We start from the raw sequence: 16,740 nt of genomic DNA, 5'->3' as shown, positions 1-16,740 counted from the left end.
TTGGGCCTGATCCTAGTCAACTCCTATTAGCCAGCCTAGGGGATAGACTCCCTAGGTCAGCCAGCCCTCCGATCCTCCGTCCCTCCATTCCCCTGTTCCCCTGACCCTCTGCTCCTCCATTCCCCCAGTTCCCTCGTTCCCCCATTCCCCATTCCTCCACTCATCCAACTTCCTGTGCGTCGGAACTAAACCCTGCACTCTCACATCCATCCCCTCCGTTCCACTCTGCTTCGGACTTCGTCCAAGCAGTTCCTTCTGCTCCTGCTTCTACTGTTGGTCCCGACTGCGGTAATCTCCCGCCTCCCTCCTGTTGGGCTGGAAAAACCCCTGCCCGACTTTCCCATGCTCACCTAGTAGTCCGTCGGTCCTCCTTCAGAGGACCTCTGCTCCAACGTCCTGTCGGAGCTCATAGAACTTGAGTTGGACTACAATATGAAATTAGGGGCATGTACTCAGGTAAGGGGTGCAGTGTACTGAGCTGAAGCCAAGCCCCTCAGACTCCGCTTTACCCCTGAGCATGGTCTTAACACAACCCTTCATAACCTAGTACTGAATACTTCATGCCACTTTCCAAGTCTGCCTATGCTTCAGCACTACAACAACAGAGTGCGACTGCCACAACTGGTACTGCTGCCCATCCTAACAACAAGCTCTCATCTAACTGCAGATTTCTGTAGACATCCCAAGCTGGTACCAGCAATTCTACCAACAAGCTTCCTCCCCCAACTCCAAATACCATTAACTCAACTGCCAGAGCTGGTATTGACTATCCTACCCCCCAACTCCAAATACCATTAACTCAAGTGCCGGAGCTGGTATTAGCTATCCTAACCCTGACTCCAAATACCATTAACTCAAGTGCCAGGAACTGGTACTGGCTATCCTACCGACAAGCTCCCTCCTGTGCATCATGTCCCAGACTGGCCCACAAGCGAGCCACCTGCGCCATGAGCCCATTGGTCTTTGCATCCCTTGCACGAAGCCAGGGTGCAACTGTTGGTTTAAGAATTGGTTGGGGCACATGCAGCATATGAATGTAAAGCACCCTGTGTTCCTACAACAACTTGGATTGACTCAGCCACGCAGGCCTCATTCGCCAAGTTCTGGGCTGCCTGACACTACCAATTTGGGTGATACTGGTGCTATGGACTTTGGTGACACTGGTGCCATGGAGTTCAGCAATGACAAAAATCCTATGCAACCAACAGTTGGATTTTGTGGCACTGGTGACCAGCTGTATAGAAACTACCACCCTTTTTGTCTGGTACATTTTTTGTCCCATTGAATTTTTCTAATATCTCATTCACAACATATGAAGCTTGCCCCTGCAATTCAGAGGGCAACTTCCTTCCACCAGGAACTCCACCTCCACCACTCACTGACAAGATGCCGGACAACTGGACTCCATACAAGAGCCGGGTAGAATTTGAGCTCGCTGATTATTTTTTTACAAAGAATCAAACCCCCATGCATTTGATCAACCAGTTGCTTGATATTTGGGCAGCTTCATTAATGCAAGTGACCAAAGGTTTTTTTTCCATTGACAGGCAATGTTGTAAGATATGTTGAGGATGTGAACACCATGTGAAGAACACGACTATGATATGATCAATGAACCAATGCACCTCTCCCCCTTTTGCAAATCACCAACTGAACAAGGGCATTTAAAATTTTGCTGTGCACAATCAATGGTTCTTGCACCCATTGCTGCAAGTCCATGCAAAGCCCTTGTATCTGCCAGGTTGACTGCAGAGTGGCTAGAACACGTGCTCTTCTACATTTGATCATAGTCAGTGCAGTGACTTGGGCAATTGTGTTTGACTTACCTCCTGGGCATTGCCCACCCTGTTGCGTGAAGCCAGTATATCCTTGTATTCAGTCTCTTCAACAAAAAATGCATATCTGCGATTCAGTCCGGGATCAACGGCATCTGATGATACATTATGGCGAACGAGTCGGAAATTCGCATCAATAGCAAGGAATAATGCATACAAAAATCTGTGGCGAGGGTAAGAATCAAGGTTAAAAATTCATCAGACATTCTTACTGGAATTCCAGTGGCATGTTTTCCCACCTGACAGGTAAATTTTTGCTTGGGTGGGGACAGGCAGGGCATAACACAGTGCAAGTGCCTGCTTCTATTTTTTTCAATGCCTCTGGGATGATGACCCTGGCCACAGTGTTTCATTTGCATTATGAAGCACCATTCATGTATCATTCAGAGGAAAGACTCATAACGATCCTGAATGATACCATCAGTGAGGATGAACGTAGATGTAAGACATGTTGCCTACCTTTAGGACCTGGATGCCTGTGTTATCTGTGAGGTGAGCAATCATATTATAAAATCCCCATACTGAGGCTTTAGATTTGAAGGACAGCATTTAAAAATATTCCAGCACACGAAATGTGGCAGCTGATTTAGGGTCTGTTGTAGTTGAGGGAAAGAGGTGAACATGTAGCAACTGGGTAATGTGTGGCTGAGCAGACTCACATCCTGCAGAAATCGAGTCCAACTTCATGGACACCATTGCAGTCGAGGACGACGAAGTCATTGTTGGATGCAGACATTGGATTGATACATTGAATACCAATGGGATGCCAAAGTTGGAAGTGGACTCCCAAGGCCTTCAATATGGTGACCTGAAATGAAGTACTGTTCCAACATTGCAACATTGTTCAGATTGTTGTTCATGCACAAATAGTGCACATACCTCCATTCTGTGAAGTGGTTGCCTCTCATGTACACAGATAGTGCATGTATGTGTTAGGTACTGTGCTGGCTCAAGAGGCAGAGGGGGTCGGGGCTTGGCTTCAGCTCTTATGCTGTGCCCTTAGCCGAGTACGTGCCCCAAATTTGGAGCAGGTCCGACATTGTCCGACAATAGGACAAGTGGACCACTTAGGTCCGCTTTGAGGGTCGGGAGGTAAGAGCTACTAGCAGCAGACCGACTAGGAGCGGAGCAGAGAAGACAGAGGATAATGGGGAAGGTGGAAAGGAGCTGGGGGAATACTTGATAGGAGCGGAGAAGGCGGAGGGTAATGCGGAGGGCGGAGAGGAGCAGGGGGAATACTTGATAGGGGTGGAGAAGTAAAGAGAAGACTTAGAGCACGGCTCTAAGTCAGAGTGGAGGGTCGGAGGTGACAACAAGGTGAAACTTGTGTCCAGAGGAGGCAAGGTCCTACTGAGAATTCTCACAAGTAGTAACTGTGAGAAGACAAGTAATATTAAGACTGGGGAAAAATATCTAAGTACAGGATATGTTATATACTTCTAAGTAGGAGGCAGTGGTCAGGATAACTATGTTGTAATGCTATGTACCAAGGATATGATTTGTAAGTACTTACACAGGCAAAGACATAAGTCAGAGCAGATATCAGTATGTACACGTTGGATCAGTGATAGAGCGGTAAGAGAAATTACCAGTGATCCAGAAGTAAGGGTCTATGTACCGAAGGGGAAAGTATATATCTAAAAGGGGAAAGAGGTTCCAGTTGAATGGAGACGTTATGGAAGGGGGCCGGTTGGGCAGTCGAGTGGAAGCATAGGAGCAGATGCGGATGATGATTGGACAGAGTGGAGGATGGGTGGAGCAGAGGTGGTCGGAAAGCGGAGCAGATATCAATATTGGAGTGGTTGGATCAGGTATATGACAGTATGGCACATCAGATCTGTGCCATAACAGTCTTCACACTGAAATATTGGGTTTGCTTTGCTGCAGAAACACATTGCCTGTGCAAAGTCACCACGGCCCTCCAAGCAAAGAAACTCCAGCAAAAACAGGTTGGCATCAGAGTTCCATACACACAAAGGATTGTCCTAATGAGAACATAGTTAGAATCGCCACAGCAATCTCAACTGACATACAACTTACTCCAGCAGGGCGCTTTTGTGTGTGAGACTTGGTAGATGTATCGTAGATATCCTCATTGAAGCTATTAAGTGATGAAAAGTTGAATTTGTCATTGTGCGCATCTTCTAAGTCAGACTCTTCAAATTGGTGTTTGGTGGGTGAATGCGGAATCGTATAGTAAACAGAAGAAGCTGCAAGATGACCACTGGATTCTGCCTCGAGGCTGGTGTGTTTGTGCTGCTGTTCCTGGCAAGTCGGTTGTGGAGTATCGTTTGTCTCATTCCTCACTGCTCTTCCTGCAGCATCACTATGAGCAAATAAATTCCGCTGGAATTTCCGGAGTGCTCGCTGTTTTTGACTAGTAACCATAGTCAACAATGGTGTTGAATCAAATGGCATATTTTGCCAGATGGGTGTTACTTCTAAGCAGAGTCCAGACTCCAATTTGAATGTGACTACACGCAGTAAAATAACAAACAAGCGACTCATTTGGATGGCATTTGCCAGCTAAGTAAACCTGCTAACATAATGTCATCATAGGCTTCAGTACCACCCCAATCTACAAGAGTGGCGAGTTCCCTTTCTGCAGCAAGCTGTCGTGTTGTCAAACAGAGCAATTCCTCACACTGCTGCAATAGAGTATTGTGTCTGATCCCCGATGCACATAGCTGTACAGTCTCTGACAGCAAGGTAATGTGCTGGTGCAAATTGTGCATATAAGCGCACACATCTTTGAGCTCAGGGGATATGACATCCCATCCTTCTGTGTCAATGCATTGGAGTACTGCGAGAAAGCGATTCTGGAGGGGATTATACTCAGGAACTCCTGCTTTGTAGCCAAGCTCAATGTATAACATGTCAAGGCTGTGAAAGTTTGAGATGTTGGACTTTGTGAATCAGCAAAGATGTGCACTATGACCATCTCGAGAAAGACATACATTGCTCATATGAGACTCCCTTCGCCAACAATTTTGTGACTTGGCTTGCTCTGTAGTCTCATTTCTAGAGCACGATGAATACAATGACCATTGATTCTAGAGATAGTGATTAAACCTAACCTTGCATAGTGAGCTCATTTGCTTTGCAATCCAGCATTACGATGATCTTCCTCAGACTTGTATTTTGGTGGCATTAATGATATGGGTAAGTAAGGTCTGTATTCACATACAGTTCACCATATCAAACACATCGGGAGCCACACTTCGGGACAGATGGATTTGATTTGTATATACTATATAATACCATGTACTCAACAACAAATAATCTCAATGTGCAGAATACTTGTACTGCTTGCTGTACTTACCTATATGTCAACCGATCACATCAATCATTTGGATGAACGAGAAAAAATGCACATTCACCAGACATTGTAGGGTGTCTCAGAGAGTTGTGTGTTTTGCACCATGATATACCATGCTGCGCCCATGTCAATCACTCTTGGCATGCTGAAATACCTTGGTACCAAGTGCACCAATATTATGGAGCATATCCGGGTTGAGCACAAATGTTACCGGGATCAATTGATCAATGGTTGTCTGTTTGGTGTTATAAGACTCATGTCCAACTCATGCATGAAGGCTGATTGGATGCCAGATCTAGCAGCAACACACTGGAAAAAAGGTATATAAAGCTCATTGAGCACATCACATGATATTTTTAGTATACATGAATGACAGAGTATCTACAGTGCAGAGATATCAAGCTGCCTCACTGCACCATACATTGAAAACATCCTTGAAGTGCACCTGGGCTTCATGGAGTGTAGTAAAATAATGCACTGATGTGCCAGTGGGGCGGAGTTTACAGTGCAGTGCAGCTCAATAGGTATCGTTAGAGATGGTACAGATCAAATAAATGAAGGAGCCTACATGTCACTGAACAATCCAACTCCATAATGACCAACAGTTACGAACCACTTAAACTGACTGGCAGGGTCAATGTTGATGAGTGTCTCAGCACTTGCATTGGCAGCCTCCAATTCTTCCCCCTCACTAGAATGATACTTGGGCTGGGAACCAGGCAGAACATCATTGGTGGCATCATTGGTGGCACCAATCCAAATGTCTTTGATGGAGGTGTCAACATCTGTGGAGTTGTCACCCGGACTGTCCATCACATCCCGGTGAGAGCCTATAAGTAGTGTGAGCAGAAAGAAAATGCAGTAGATACACTGTATGTACCAAATTGTGTGTGAAGTATGCATTCTTCACCTTCTGGTCGATAGGGCCAAGCAAATGGTTGCGGAGACGACGGAGGAACTTTGCAAAAGTGTGTCAGTACCAGAAAACATTACAGAGAACCAAAGAAAATAGCTTACCATGGCCACACTGAACCAACCGAATGGCCTCAATGAACTGTTTGAGTGTGAAACAAGGATGGGGTAGCATTTGGACGCGGCAATTGTGGAGGCACCGGATATCTGGCTGGGACATGTTCACAAGTCTGAACAAGGTGGCAAGGTCAAGTTGCAGGGAAGAGAATAGTATTTATACCGCTTGCCGTTTGACAGGTATTAATTGGTCAACTCTGAAAAAAAAACTCAAGCTTAATAATGCTAAGGTGAAAAAGTTTGTGCTTGGTCTAGAACCTGAAAGGAACCTGCTACAAAAGTGCGCTGGACAAATGTGAGCAAAAAAAAACATACAGACAAACATCACACTAACATTGCAAGTACAGATGGCCCCTCCGAGATGGACAAGTGCTGAACAGCTTATGCGGCTGCAAAATGAGGTTCCAACATACCTACAGATGCAAAAAGAGAAAAAGTTGGTCCAGTTTTTTGAGCTGCTATACCCCAAGTGGTTCAGTGAGTTCCCAGAACATATGAGAGTTTGGCCCATAGGATCAGAAAACTCACCTGACAACAACAACGCCAACATCGACCAATCTAGTCTTGACTCAGATGCGGCCATCAATGAAATCATTGCCGAGCTGGACCATGAAAATGCTATAATTCCTATCAGCGATGTTGAAAAACAGAGTAACTTGGATGTAGAACTTGCCAAGGTACTCAAGGACACCATAAAACATCAATGTAAAGTGCGTTTCTTGACACTGAGCTAATTATAGGTCGGAATACTGATTAGCCATTACACAGAAATTGCAGGAGTGGTTTCAAAACAACACCAAAGGAAAGACTAGACCAGGCGGTACTTTGACGAGCAAAGTCCTATCTACATTGCTTGGACAGCGTGCACGAGGCACTCGAGACCTGAAAGAAGTCAAGGTGTACTCACAACTTCACTATGAATCAAAAGTCAAGCCCTTGGTTTCAGACAACATCAGGGAAAACAAGCTTGCATTACCTGACCAGAGGCTTTGTGCTGTCCGGCACCACACAAGTGAATGTTTTGCAAAGGAGTCAGAAGATGTGAAGGATGGGGTTTGCATTGAGACTCAACATATTAACATTGCCAGAAAGTTAGGTTCTGTCGCAGCGGGGAATAATCGGACAAAAGAGGAGATTTACTGGTAATTAATTCCTCAGGATTCATTAGACTTCAACTGATTTCTTCTTGGAAGCGCAATTCAAGAGCTGCCAATTGTCCTTGGTCAGATATTCAAGGAACTCTCAACTTTGACTGGCGGATGGCATTACTCACTCGTCATGGGTGGACCAGATCCTTTGTGTGAAGGTGATATCATGACATTAAGGCATGTAGTCTTCCTTACATATTAGTCATATGGTTGATCTTATTTGCACAACTCGTCAGTTATCACCATGGCAAAACCCCAGATGGTCTGAGCTTCAAGGCGTCAATGCCTAACTTCCATGAACAGTATTTATTACCATTTGAAAGACATCTGGATCACATCTATGGTACGTATGATTTTTAGTCAGTTTGTAGGTCTACAACTGATATATGAATAGGTGGGTCTTCAAAGGGAACTTCAGTTCCCACATCTATACCCAGTACACCTCTGTCAACCACTGACCTCATTTCAACATCTGGACGCAGTTCTCCTCCTTTATTTGCCACAGACCTCATCTCGCTAGATGATTTGTTAGATCAGCAGCATGTGTCCAATGTCAGCCTGCCACTACCTCAGAGGCCTGCACATTTTGAGGACATCGACTTCAACATCACGCCACAATTGAATGAATGGCAAGGTCGCCTGCATCCCGACCTGTATTCTTATGATCCAGCAGCTCCAATGCACCCAGACTCACCGATCACTGCCTGGTGAAAGGAGTTTGTGTCAGGTGAAAATCTGACTATGTCTACTGCACTCCCTCAAGCACAGGAACCATTCACACTGCTGCAATTTTCATTTTCAGATGACGCTAATTTGTTGCCCACACGTGATCTGTCGCTTCCCGGTGCAACTCCACTACTCCATCTTCGCCAGCCTTCCCCAGTAATTTTTTCACCACAACCCTCTCCACCACTCTCTTTACCCCTGCTTTCCTTGCCACTCCCTTCACCTGAGCCTTCCTTACCGCTCACTACACCCAAGCCTTCCTTACCACTCACTATGCCCAAGCCTTCCTTACTGCTCACTATGCCTGAGCCTTCCTTACTGCTCACTTCACCCAAGCCTTCCTTACTGCCCGCTTCACCCGAGCCTTCCTTGCCACTCACTTCACCCAAGCCTTCCTTACTGCTCCCTCTGCCCAAGCCTTTTTTTTTTTAAAAAATCCATGTTTATTGTCCTTTGGGGTCAAAGACCCTATGTTGGACATAACCCTATACACAGGGGGCTTACTCCCGCTACACTATCATACATATTTGTGGTAATCTATGTTTGTTGAGTGGATATACGTGTACTCCATTGGTATGTTGTCGGGCAAAGGCCGACACCGATTTCATACAGAGGGAATGATGTAGTTAATGAGTTGCTTGTGGAGGGTATTGGTCAAATGTTGCACAAGACTTTGGCTTGGTTGCAGCTTCGATCCTGGTGTCTGTTTGTCCAAAATGTGCTCCTTTCACCTCTCTTCTTCTACAGTGACTGAGTGGCCAGTGCTAGTCTTTCCCTTTAGTCTTGGAGGTCTATTTGCTTGGTGTGTTAGCTATGTGCGTTTGTTTCCCTGTTGATATATGAAGTGTGCTTCAGTTGTGTCCAGTATTATGTTTCCGGGATCTCACCAAATGTGGTTTTAAATCTTCCTGTGCCATTAACGTATCACATGAGCGGTCTGACTGCGTCATCAGTGGTTAGTAGGTAGGTGAGTGAGGTCGCTTTGCGGCATAGGGCATTTGAGAGGATGTGGCATTCTCTTGCATATTGACAGCAGTCGAATAGGAAGTGGGGGACAGTTTCTACCATTTCTGGGCAGAATGGGCAGTGAGGGGGTCACTTTTCCCTATGAGATGAAGATGCTGGTTGAGGGGGGAGTGGTGGGTCCGCAGTTGGGTGATGATACTGGTCTGATGTCTAGGAAGAGTGGCGATGAGCTTAATGAATTTGTTGGATGGCATGCTGGGGTCAATGGTTGATGCACGTGCATAACGAGGTGATTTCTTCCAGGTTTCTGACCATCTGGTGTTCAGGTCCGATTGGTGCCATTGTTTCAGGGCTGAGATGCTGTCTGGGAGTTTGCCAAGTTGGAGGAAGGATGGTAGACATTCACGTGCGCTTGACTTTCTCTCCTTCTGCTGCTTCCTTTGCTGCTTTATCCGCTAGCTCATTGCCTGCCACTCCCTTATGTTCTGGGATCCATCTTATCATGAGGTCAAAGTTGAGATTGCAAGTGTTTCTGCAATTAGCTAGCTGTGCTGTTAAGGTGCGGAAATGTTCTACTAAGTAACTGCCCGAGTTCATGTACTGACTCTCACTGGATTGTATGGCCACCTGATTGTCTACAAAGATTGATGCTGGGTAGATCATGTTCCTTTCCATAGCGATGAGCTTCACTGCAAGTGAGAGGCCAACTACTTCCGCCTCATAAACAGTATGCTTTCGATCCGAGCCGAGGTGGTACTTTAGGATATGTGGGGCTTGTCCTTCTCATATCAGAACTGCTGCTGCTCCTATTCCTCTGTTGTGTCTCGAGCTGTCTGTGAACACTTGTACTTTGTCCAGTAATTCTTTCTGCTCCTTGATAGCATCATTTTCCTCTCTAGCAATGTGGGAGCAATATGCATTGGGTTGGTGCTTGTCTGATCTGCTAATGGGGTCGATCGTTTTGATGTTCTTGGAGAGGAGTTGGTAGGTAGCTGTGAGGTTGTGAAGGGATGAATGGTGATGGGAGGTGTTCTGGTATTTGGTGATGTGCTGCAGGTGTGAGTGTAGCAGATGTCGCTGTGGGAGGGTGGTGAGACAAAGGGCAGTGCAGTGACAGATCTTTTGGAGGAGTAGTGGGATCAGTAGGAGGTTAGCATGGTTGTTAAGGATATCTGTGGCCATCATTCTCATGGCTCTGGTTATGCTTAGTGTGGCTGTTCTCTGGACTGTGGCTAGCCATTTAGCTATTCCTAGTGACCCTCGCTGTTCTTTTGTTGCGCTGTTATGGTAGATGGGTCTGAACCATAGGTTCACTCCGTATGTGAATTTTGGTACTGCTACGGTTAGATATAGTTGGCGCATGAGTTTTGCTGATATCCTGTTTGCTGGTCTGGAGAGTCGTCACAGTTGCAGGATGTATTCCGTTCCCTTAGCTATAGCGTGTCCAGTGTGATATTTCCATGTCAGTTCTTGGTCAACTAGAAGGCCAAGGAAACAATGGTGCTCAGTGGGGTGTATGGTGGTGTTTTGCAGGACAAGTGGGGGGCAGGGGTGTGTTTTACTATGGGTAAAATCAATCAGTGCAAACTTGTTGACTTCAAACCTTGAGTTGTGCTCCTTTGACCATTGAAGCACCCCATTCGGTCTCTCCATCATGTCTTTGAGTGTGTTGTGGGTGTCTTCAAAGGATGGACCTATTGCTATGTATGCTGTATCGTCTATGAAGGCCAGTGCTGTTTCCTTATTGCGTGGGTTGGCTATATCAATGAGGTCAGCATTGTAGATTAGGTAGGTGATCATAGATAATGGGTCTTCTTGTCCTATTCCATTGCGCACGTGTATCCAGTCCGATATCGAGTCATTGAACCTTAGTTGTGTTTTGCGTCCTGAGAGCATTCTGACCGTGAACTGAACTATCTCTGGTGGAAGGTGTCTTTTCTTCATGTTGTGGGCTAGTCGGTCAGTAACTGCGTTGGGAAATGCTCCTTCAATGTCCAGAAAGAGTATTGAAGCTACTTTTTCTGTTTTACCATGTGTTTTTGACTGTTGCTTCTAGAAGGTGTAGGGAATCCGTTGTTGTGCGCCCGGGTCATCCTCCAAAGTGAGTGTTGGGTAGTAGATTGTGGTGTTCCATGAGATCTGTGACCTGTTCAGCTATGATTGCCATTAGTAGCTTGCACGTTGTATTGATGAGAGTGATGGGACAATACACTTTGTGTGTTGTATAGTCTGCTTTCCCAGGCTTCTTGAGGACTACCATTATGAATTCGCGCCAGGGGTCGAAGTAGGTGTTGAGATTGAAGACGGTGTTGAATAGGTGCCTGAGGTATGGTGTCAGTATGGATGACGCTCGTTTGAAGATGATGTTGCAGATTCCATCTGGTCCTGGCGCTTTGTAGGAGCCGGTGTTAGCTATTGCTTTCTCAATTTGGGCTTCCATGATCATTGAGAAGGCAGCTATTGGGTCAGGGTAGTCGAAGTCAATTGGGACAGAGCTGTTGGCTGGGGGCAGGGGGAAAAAGGCATTGGCGAGTGCTTTGCTTTTCTCATCATTGGTGATGGCCTCTACTAGGTTGCCTTCCTCATTCTTGACTTTGAGGACTGGTATGCTAGATCTCCCTCCGTTGCCGTAAGGTGTCGTTATGTATCAATTCGCTGTGTATACTGATTGTTGATCCAGGTCCTCTAGGAAATCTATCCAGTGCTTGTGTTTTGTTTTTTGGATTGCTTCGGTTACATGGTTGTGAAAGCAGCAGTGTTCTTCGTGGACAGGGTGCTCAGGGAGTCCTCTCAATTTGTAGGATAGATCACTTAGCTTGTTTTTCTGTTTCATCATCAGCGTCAATTCTTTTGTCCACCATTGCTTCACATAGGGGCTTTGTTTGGTCTTTGGGACTTTCTGCTCGACTGTTCAGCATAGTGCGGTAGCAAGGTTGGCAGCGGCAATTTGGAATTGTTCCTCCGAAGTGATGGTCGTTGGGTCTGGATAGTCAGCTAAGTTCCTGTTGAGGGTGCCGCAGAATTCTTCCCAGTCAACATCACGGTAGTTGAATGTGGATGTCATAGAAGCTGCAAGGTATAGGGAGGTCTAGGGTACTGTATATGGGTACATGGTCAGTACAGGGAGGGCGGTGCCTAGGTGCTGTGTCACAGAGAGTGAATGAGTCAAGTGTATGGGTGGTACAGAATACATTGTCCGGCCTTGTCCAGTTTCTGCTGCTGGTCGATTGGAGGGTAGGTTTGTCTCTTGGTAGCACCATTTGTAGATCATAGTCAGCCATTAGTTCGATTATGCGTTGTGCTACTTCCTGGGCCTCCAGTGGGGAGCATAGGTAGGCATTTCTGGCTTCTTCCCATAGCTGGTGATGCGTGTTGAAGTCGCCTAGGAGGACTAGGTGGTCCAAAGGTGATGATCGGATAGTGCAGCTCTCCCTGTCTAAGAATGTAGTGAGTGTGGGTAGTGTCTCCTGTTTTGTGCTGTCATCGTAGATGTTAATTAGGGTGAGCTTTCCGAATGTGCCTTGCATTTGAATGATTACAATGTCTGGTGATGGGAACGGGATTTGCCTCCAGTTGTTGGTGTTCATTCATTTGTGGACTAGGGTGATTGCGCACAATCAGTTTCTGAGGGTGAGTCTGTGGGTTGGGTAGACAATGTTCCAGTCCGGAGTGGCTCTCATGTTGCCTAGCACTGTTGATACATGGTTCCTGTAAGGCGACTATATTGAAGGCCTTCGCTATAAATGGGCCGCTTAATATACAGTGTTGTGCTGTTTCTGATTTATTTAGGTTTTCTTGCCATATACATAGTCTTACAGCTTGTTCATCGGGTGTATTAGACATTGATTGAGGGTGTTGAGGGAGGGTCTGGCGATGGGGAGCAAATGAGGGAGATAGGTGGCGAGCATCGTGAGGGGAATCCGGCATTGCATGGTAGATGGGAGGTGCCTCATTGGTCTTCCTCCTCTCAGATTCATATGCCTGTCCAGAGTATCCTGAGTTCACGGTTGTGTTATGTGTGCCTGAGTTCGGGTGGATTGGGGGGTTGCTTTTGATGGGGCAGGTAACTTGGGTCCAGGATTTATTTGTTGGGAAGTAGGGCATGGTGTTCTCTGGGTATCTTTTGTTGAGGTCCATGCATCTATGTTCAAATTCAGGGCAGCTTCATTCCCAGCTAGCATGTCCTTTCATTTTGCATGTGACACAACATTGTCTGTTCCTGTTGTTGCATTCGCTGGTTCTGTGCTCTTCAGAGCAATTGGTGCAGGTATCGCAGTGTGAGGTGCATTCTCAGGCTATGTGGCTGTAGTGCTGACATTTGGCACATCAAATTGGTTCTCTTCTGTTCTTCTTCATTTGTAGGCGGTTTTGGTTTAGTGTGATTCTGTTGCGTATCTCCTTGTTTGCGTTATCCGGGTTCTTGAGTACCATCAGTAGGTGGGCGACCTGTTGGTGGTTGGTGCGTTTGTTGGGTGGTTTGATCCATCTCGCCGATGTGATGGTTCCTTGCTCCTAGTCATTTTCCTTCTCGAGGTCGCTGATTTGACTTTCGCTGTCAGGGTCAAATGTCAGCTGGGACGAACTGGATGACCACCAGATATCCTCTGTTTTTGACTACAGCTTTTGGGTCTAGGTTCTTAATGAATCTTTCCTTAATATCGCTTCTCTCTAGGTATTCTGCAGCTTCCGCATTCATCATTTCCAAGATTGTTTCGCCATTGCAGTATTGATTGACTGAGCGAATATTCAGTTCTGGCATGTCAGTGGAAACAATGGTTGAAAGGGCTGCTTTGATCTTCTCAACTAGTTGTGCATGTGAGACTTTGGTTGGAGCTACTGGGCCATCAGGGGCAACATTGATGAGGATTTGATGGGCCTTGATCGCGTCTCTTGCTGCAAGATAATTGGTTTGATTGTTGGCATTGTTATCTGGTCCAGATAATAAGGCTGTCCTGTAGCTGGATTTCTGGGTCGTTTCCTTGATTAGGGTCGTTACTTCTTGTTGCAGCTTCTCCAGTCGGGAGTCAATGTTACCGGTGTCAGTGAGGTTGTCTTGGATCAATTTGATAGATGGTGCAAGCTGAGCTACTGACTCTTTGATCATTTTCATGCTGTTGGTTATTTCATTTACTGTTGATTCTGCTTTCTTTATTGTTTCATTTAGAGTCTGATTGCCATTTGCTTCATTGGTACTAATGTCCATTAATTCACTTAGCTTATTGATTGGGAACAGTTGAGCCAAAATGCATGATATCTCTGTAGACTCTGTGAACGTCATGAGAAGTAGATGTGGCAAGTACTCAAAGGGTGCGAATGAATGTCCAGTTCCTGGGCAACCTTGGCTTCGTGCTGCTCGTCAGTTATTTTCCCATTCATCGGATGTTGTGAATAACACTCTCCTTAATATGATTATCCTTCAATCAGCAAAGCTCAGCACGGCCGTCCCATAACACCAAAAATCTTGCACAATGCGTGAGGTTTGGTCTTCCACAGAAATTTTGTGGTAAACAAGATGGAACTTCGTAAGGTACGGTTGAAAAGTCAATGTTTATAAACAGGTGTTAAATATTCTGGTTATTCTTTTTATCACTGTGCAAAAATTGCCCCGTAATTTGGGTTGTTGGAAATCGTGAACAATTGTGGTCATGCATGGCCATCTGCAGCATCTGGACGACTTCATAACTGCAAAATTGAGGCATGAGAATGATCATAAATAAGGCTGATGTCGATTGTGGACGTACCAAGGCTTCTGCCGAGGATATGGGGTGGCAAGGGGTACTAGGCTGAATATGGCTATTGCTTTGGTTGTGGTTACTGAGACCTCAGAGTAGGATGGACGACATACCAGTAGAAGCAGGAGGGTTGCATCAGAAGACCCAGAGAGCCAAAGTAGGTTGATTCAAAGAAGCTCGCAATAAGAAAAACATTGACAGTATGGAATCCGTAAGTACAAAAAAAAGGTTGTTTTATCACTGATTCAAAGTGAGTGGGGGAGATTTGAGTCAGTAAAAATGTCATCAAATGTAGCACTAGAGTTGCTCCAGTGTCTCCTTAGCATCCTAACTTAGTTTGATAATTGTCAGTTATCAGTTGGTTATCCATGGATTTACAGATGCCGGCAATGAAACTCACCAAGTAAAGTCACAGGTAGAGGAACATCAGACACAATGTTGATAGTAAATGTCTCATTGACAAGTATAGCTGGGTGGTAGGCAATGCACTCATCTGGAGGGTAGAACTAGAAAAGAAATATCCACTCAGAAATATCAGTCTATCATGATGAAGGGGAAGAATGAAGGGGAAATTTGAGTGCAAGCTCTGAACAATTGGTATGACTCAGAATTTCAGAATCCCAGCGTCCTCATCAATTTCATGCTCCTGCTTTCCCCCCAACAAACTGAAATTTGATACAGATTGTGATGCAGTAGAAGGCTGTTGTTCACTGGAAAGTATATCATCAAGAGACAGAGAGGAAAGAGACAGAAGAGAAAATATATGGATGATTGAAATATAGAAAAAGCGCAGAATGAGCTGGTTGTTTCAAGTGGATCTCGAGCGAAACTTGGCCTTTGTACCCTCATACTGAAGCATAGTCAGAGTTTGCTTTTAAAAAGGATATGAGTTGCAGAACGACACCTCACTCTTTCTTCTTCTGTGCTCTCCTGTTGTGCATTGCTGACCAATTTTTCCATCCACCCACCTCTCTCTCTCACTGATTCTAGTGTGTATTTGTGTTTCAATCAGACCCGCATCCAAGTGATGAGAATGTGAGTGGTTGAAGCTCGCCCTCCATGTCCTCTCTGGAATCATCAGCATTGTCGTTGTTGCTGTCAGGATTTGGAAGACGTGGACTTGCCTAGTCAAAGTAGAACGTGTGTGTGAAGAAGTATAGGCCGCTACTATCATTCTGGGTAATCTGCAACTTTTTCAGCAAATCTTTTGTAGCTTGTCAACCACTTCATTTTATCTTCCATGAATTTAGAGGGTTGTAGATTTGTACCACCTCTATATAGATCTGATTTTTGCTCATTTTTAGGACATTGTGGTGTGGTGTTGGATGAAAGCCAAGAAAATTCAGGGTCTGACTACTAATCTGCAAAATATGGTCATGTCATGTCACGCATTGGCGCAGCACCGGCACTGTCAACTTTGACTCTCTGCAGCTCTTGATCTGTTGGCGTTGAGTCGTCAAACTTGAAGCTTGAAACGTGAAGCTTGAAGTTGAAGTTGTGCGAAGCTCTGAAAATACTGAATACAGCAATATATTATTATTAAGTATTGTGATTCATGTAGTTATTGTGATTGTACTGGTGTGCTCTAGCAGCCGGCGCAAAGTGAGGAATATGTGGAGGCTGAAGCTGAGGTGCAGAATGGTGCATGGGATAATATGGGGGTGCATACCCAGGTGGGGGAAGATCCATGTGCAACACTGAGGGTTGACTTGGAGGGATAGGCTGTGGTTGATAGCCACCAAATGGTTCATGCATTGAATTTTGATGAATCATGTCTTGCTTTGGCTTTCTTCTGACGGATAGTATGCCTGTGGTTTGGTGCCATTGTAACAAGGATGCAAGAATGATGCAAGAGGAGACAACACAACACAACACAATGCAAGACTTTGTGTGGAGAGTGCAGATGCCATGCACTAGCTGAGTGTGCTGTAGAGGAGATTGAATTTCTTACACTCTCTCCTATCTGCTGTCATGTTTTCATACAT

The 16,740-nt window shown here is 45.4% G+C and overlaps 4 protein-coding genes across 4 annotated transcripts; 2 read left to right on the top strand and 2 right to left on the bottom strand.

Moving 5' to 3' along the window:
* Positions 1–5,718: 5,718 nt before the first annotated feature.
* On the bottom strand, positions 5,719–6,286 carry EDB91DRAFT_1251006 (uncharacterized protein; the record flags this gene model as incomplete). Its single annotated transcript, XM_041323309.1, has 3 exons — positions 5,719–5,984; positions 6,035–6,112; positions 6,172–6,286. The coding sequence occupies 3 exons, from the start codon at positions 6,284–6,286 to the stop codon at positions 5,719–5,721; spliced, it is 459 nt and encodes a 152-aa protein (XP_041174652.1).
* Positions 6,287–6,530: 244 nt separating this feature from the next.
* On the top strand, positions 6,531–8,042 carry EDB91DRAFT_1251005 (uncharacterized protein; the record flags this gene model as incomplete). The annotated part of the gene is made up of 5 exons (XM_041323308.1): positions 6,531–6,893; positions 6,952–7,325; positions 7,377–7,489; positions 7,534–7,674; positions 7,726–8,042. The coding sequence occupies 5 exons, from the start codon at positions 6,531–6,533 to the stop codon at positions 8,040–8,042; spliced, it is 1,308 nt and encodes a 435-aa protein (XP_041174651.1).
* Positions 8,043–8,072: 30 nt separating this feature from the next.
* EDB91DRAFT_1251004 (uncharacterized protein) lies at positions 8,073–8,489 on the top strand (the record flags this gene model as incomplete). Its single annotated transcript, XM_041323307.1, has 1 exon — positions 8,073–8,489. The coding sequence occupies one exon, from the start codon at positions 8,073–8,075 to the stop codon at positions 8,487–8,489; it is 417 nt and encodes a 138-aa protein (XP_041174650.1).
* Positions 8,490–16,129: 7,640 nt separating this feature from the next.
* On the bottom strand, positions 16,130–16,740 carry EDB91DRAFT_1084127 (uncharacterized protein; the record flags this gene model as incomplete). Its single annotated transcript, XM_041315720.1, has 3 exons — positions 16,130–16,271; positions 16,425–16,563; positions 16,707–16,740. The coding sequence occupies 3 exons, from the start codon at positions 16,738–16,740 to the stop codon at positions 16,130–16,132; spliced, it is 315 nt and encodes a 104-aa protein (XP_041174649.1).

This window comes from Suillus paluster (assembly GCF_016628075.1).
Source record: "Suillus paluster strain FC165 chromosome Unknown EDB91scaffold_49, whole genome shotgun sequence".
NCBI classification, from domain to species: Eukaryota; Fungi; Basidiomycota; class Agaricomycetes; order Boletales; family Suillaceae; genus Suillus; species Suillus paluster.
This window is presented reverse-complemented; position numbering and strand designations above follow the sequence as displayed.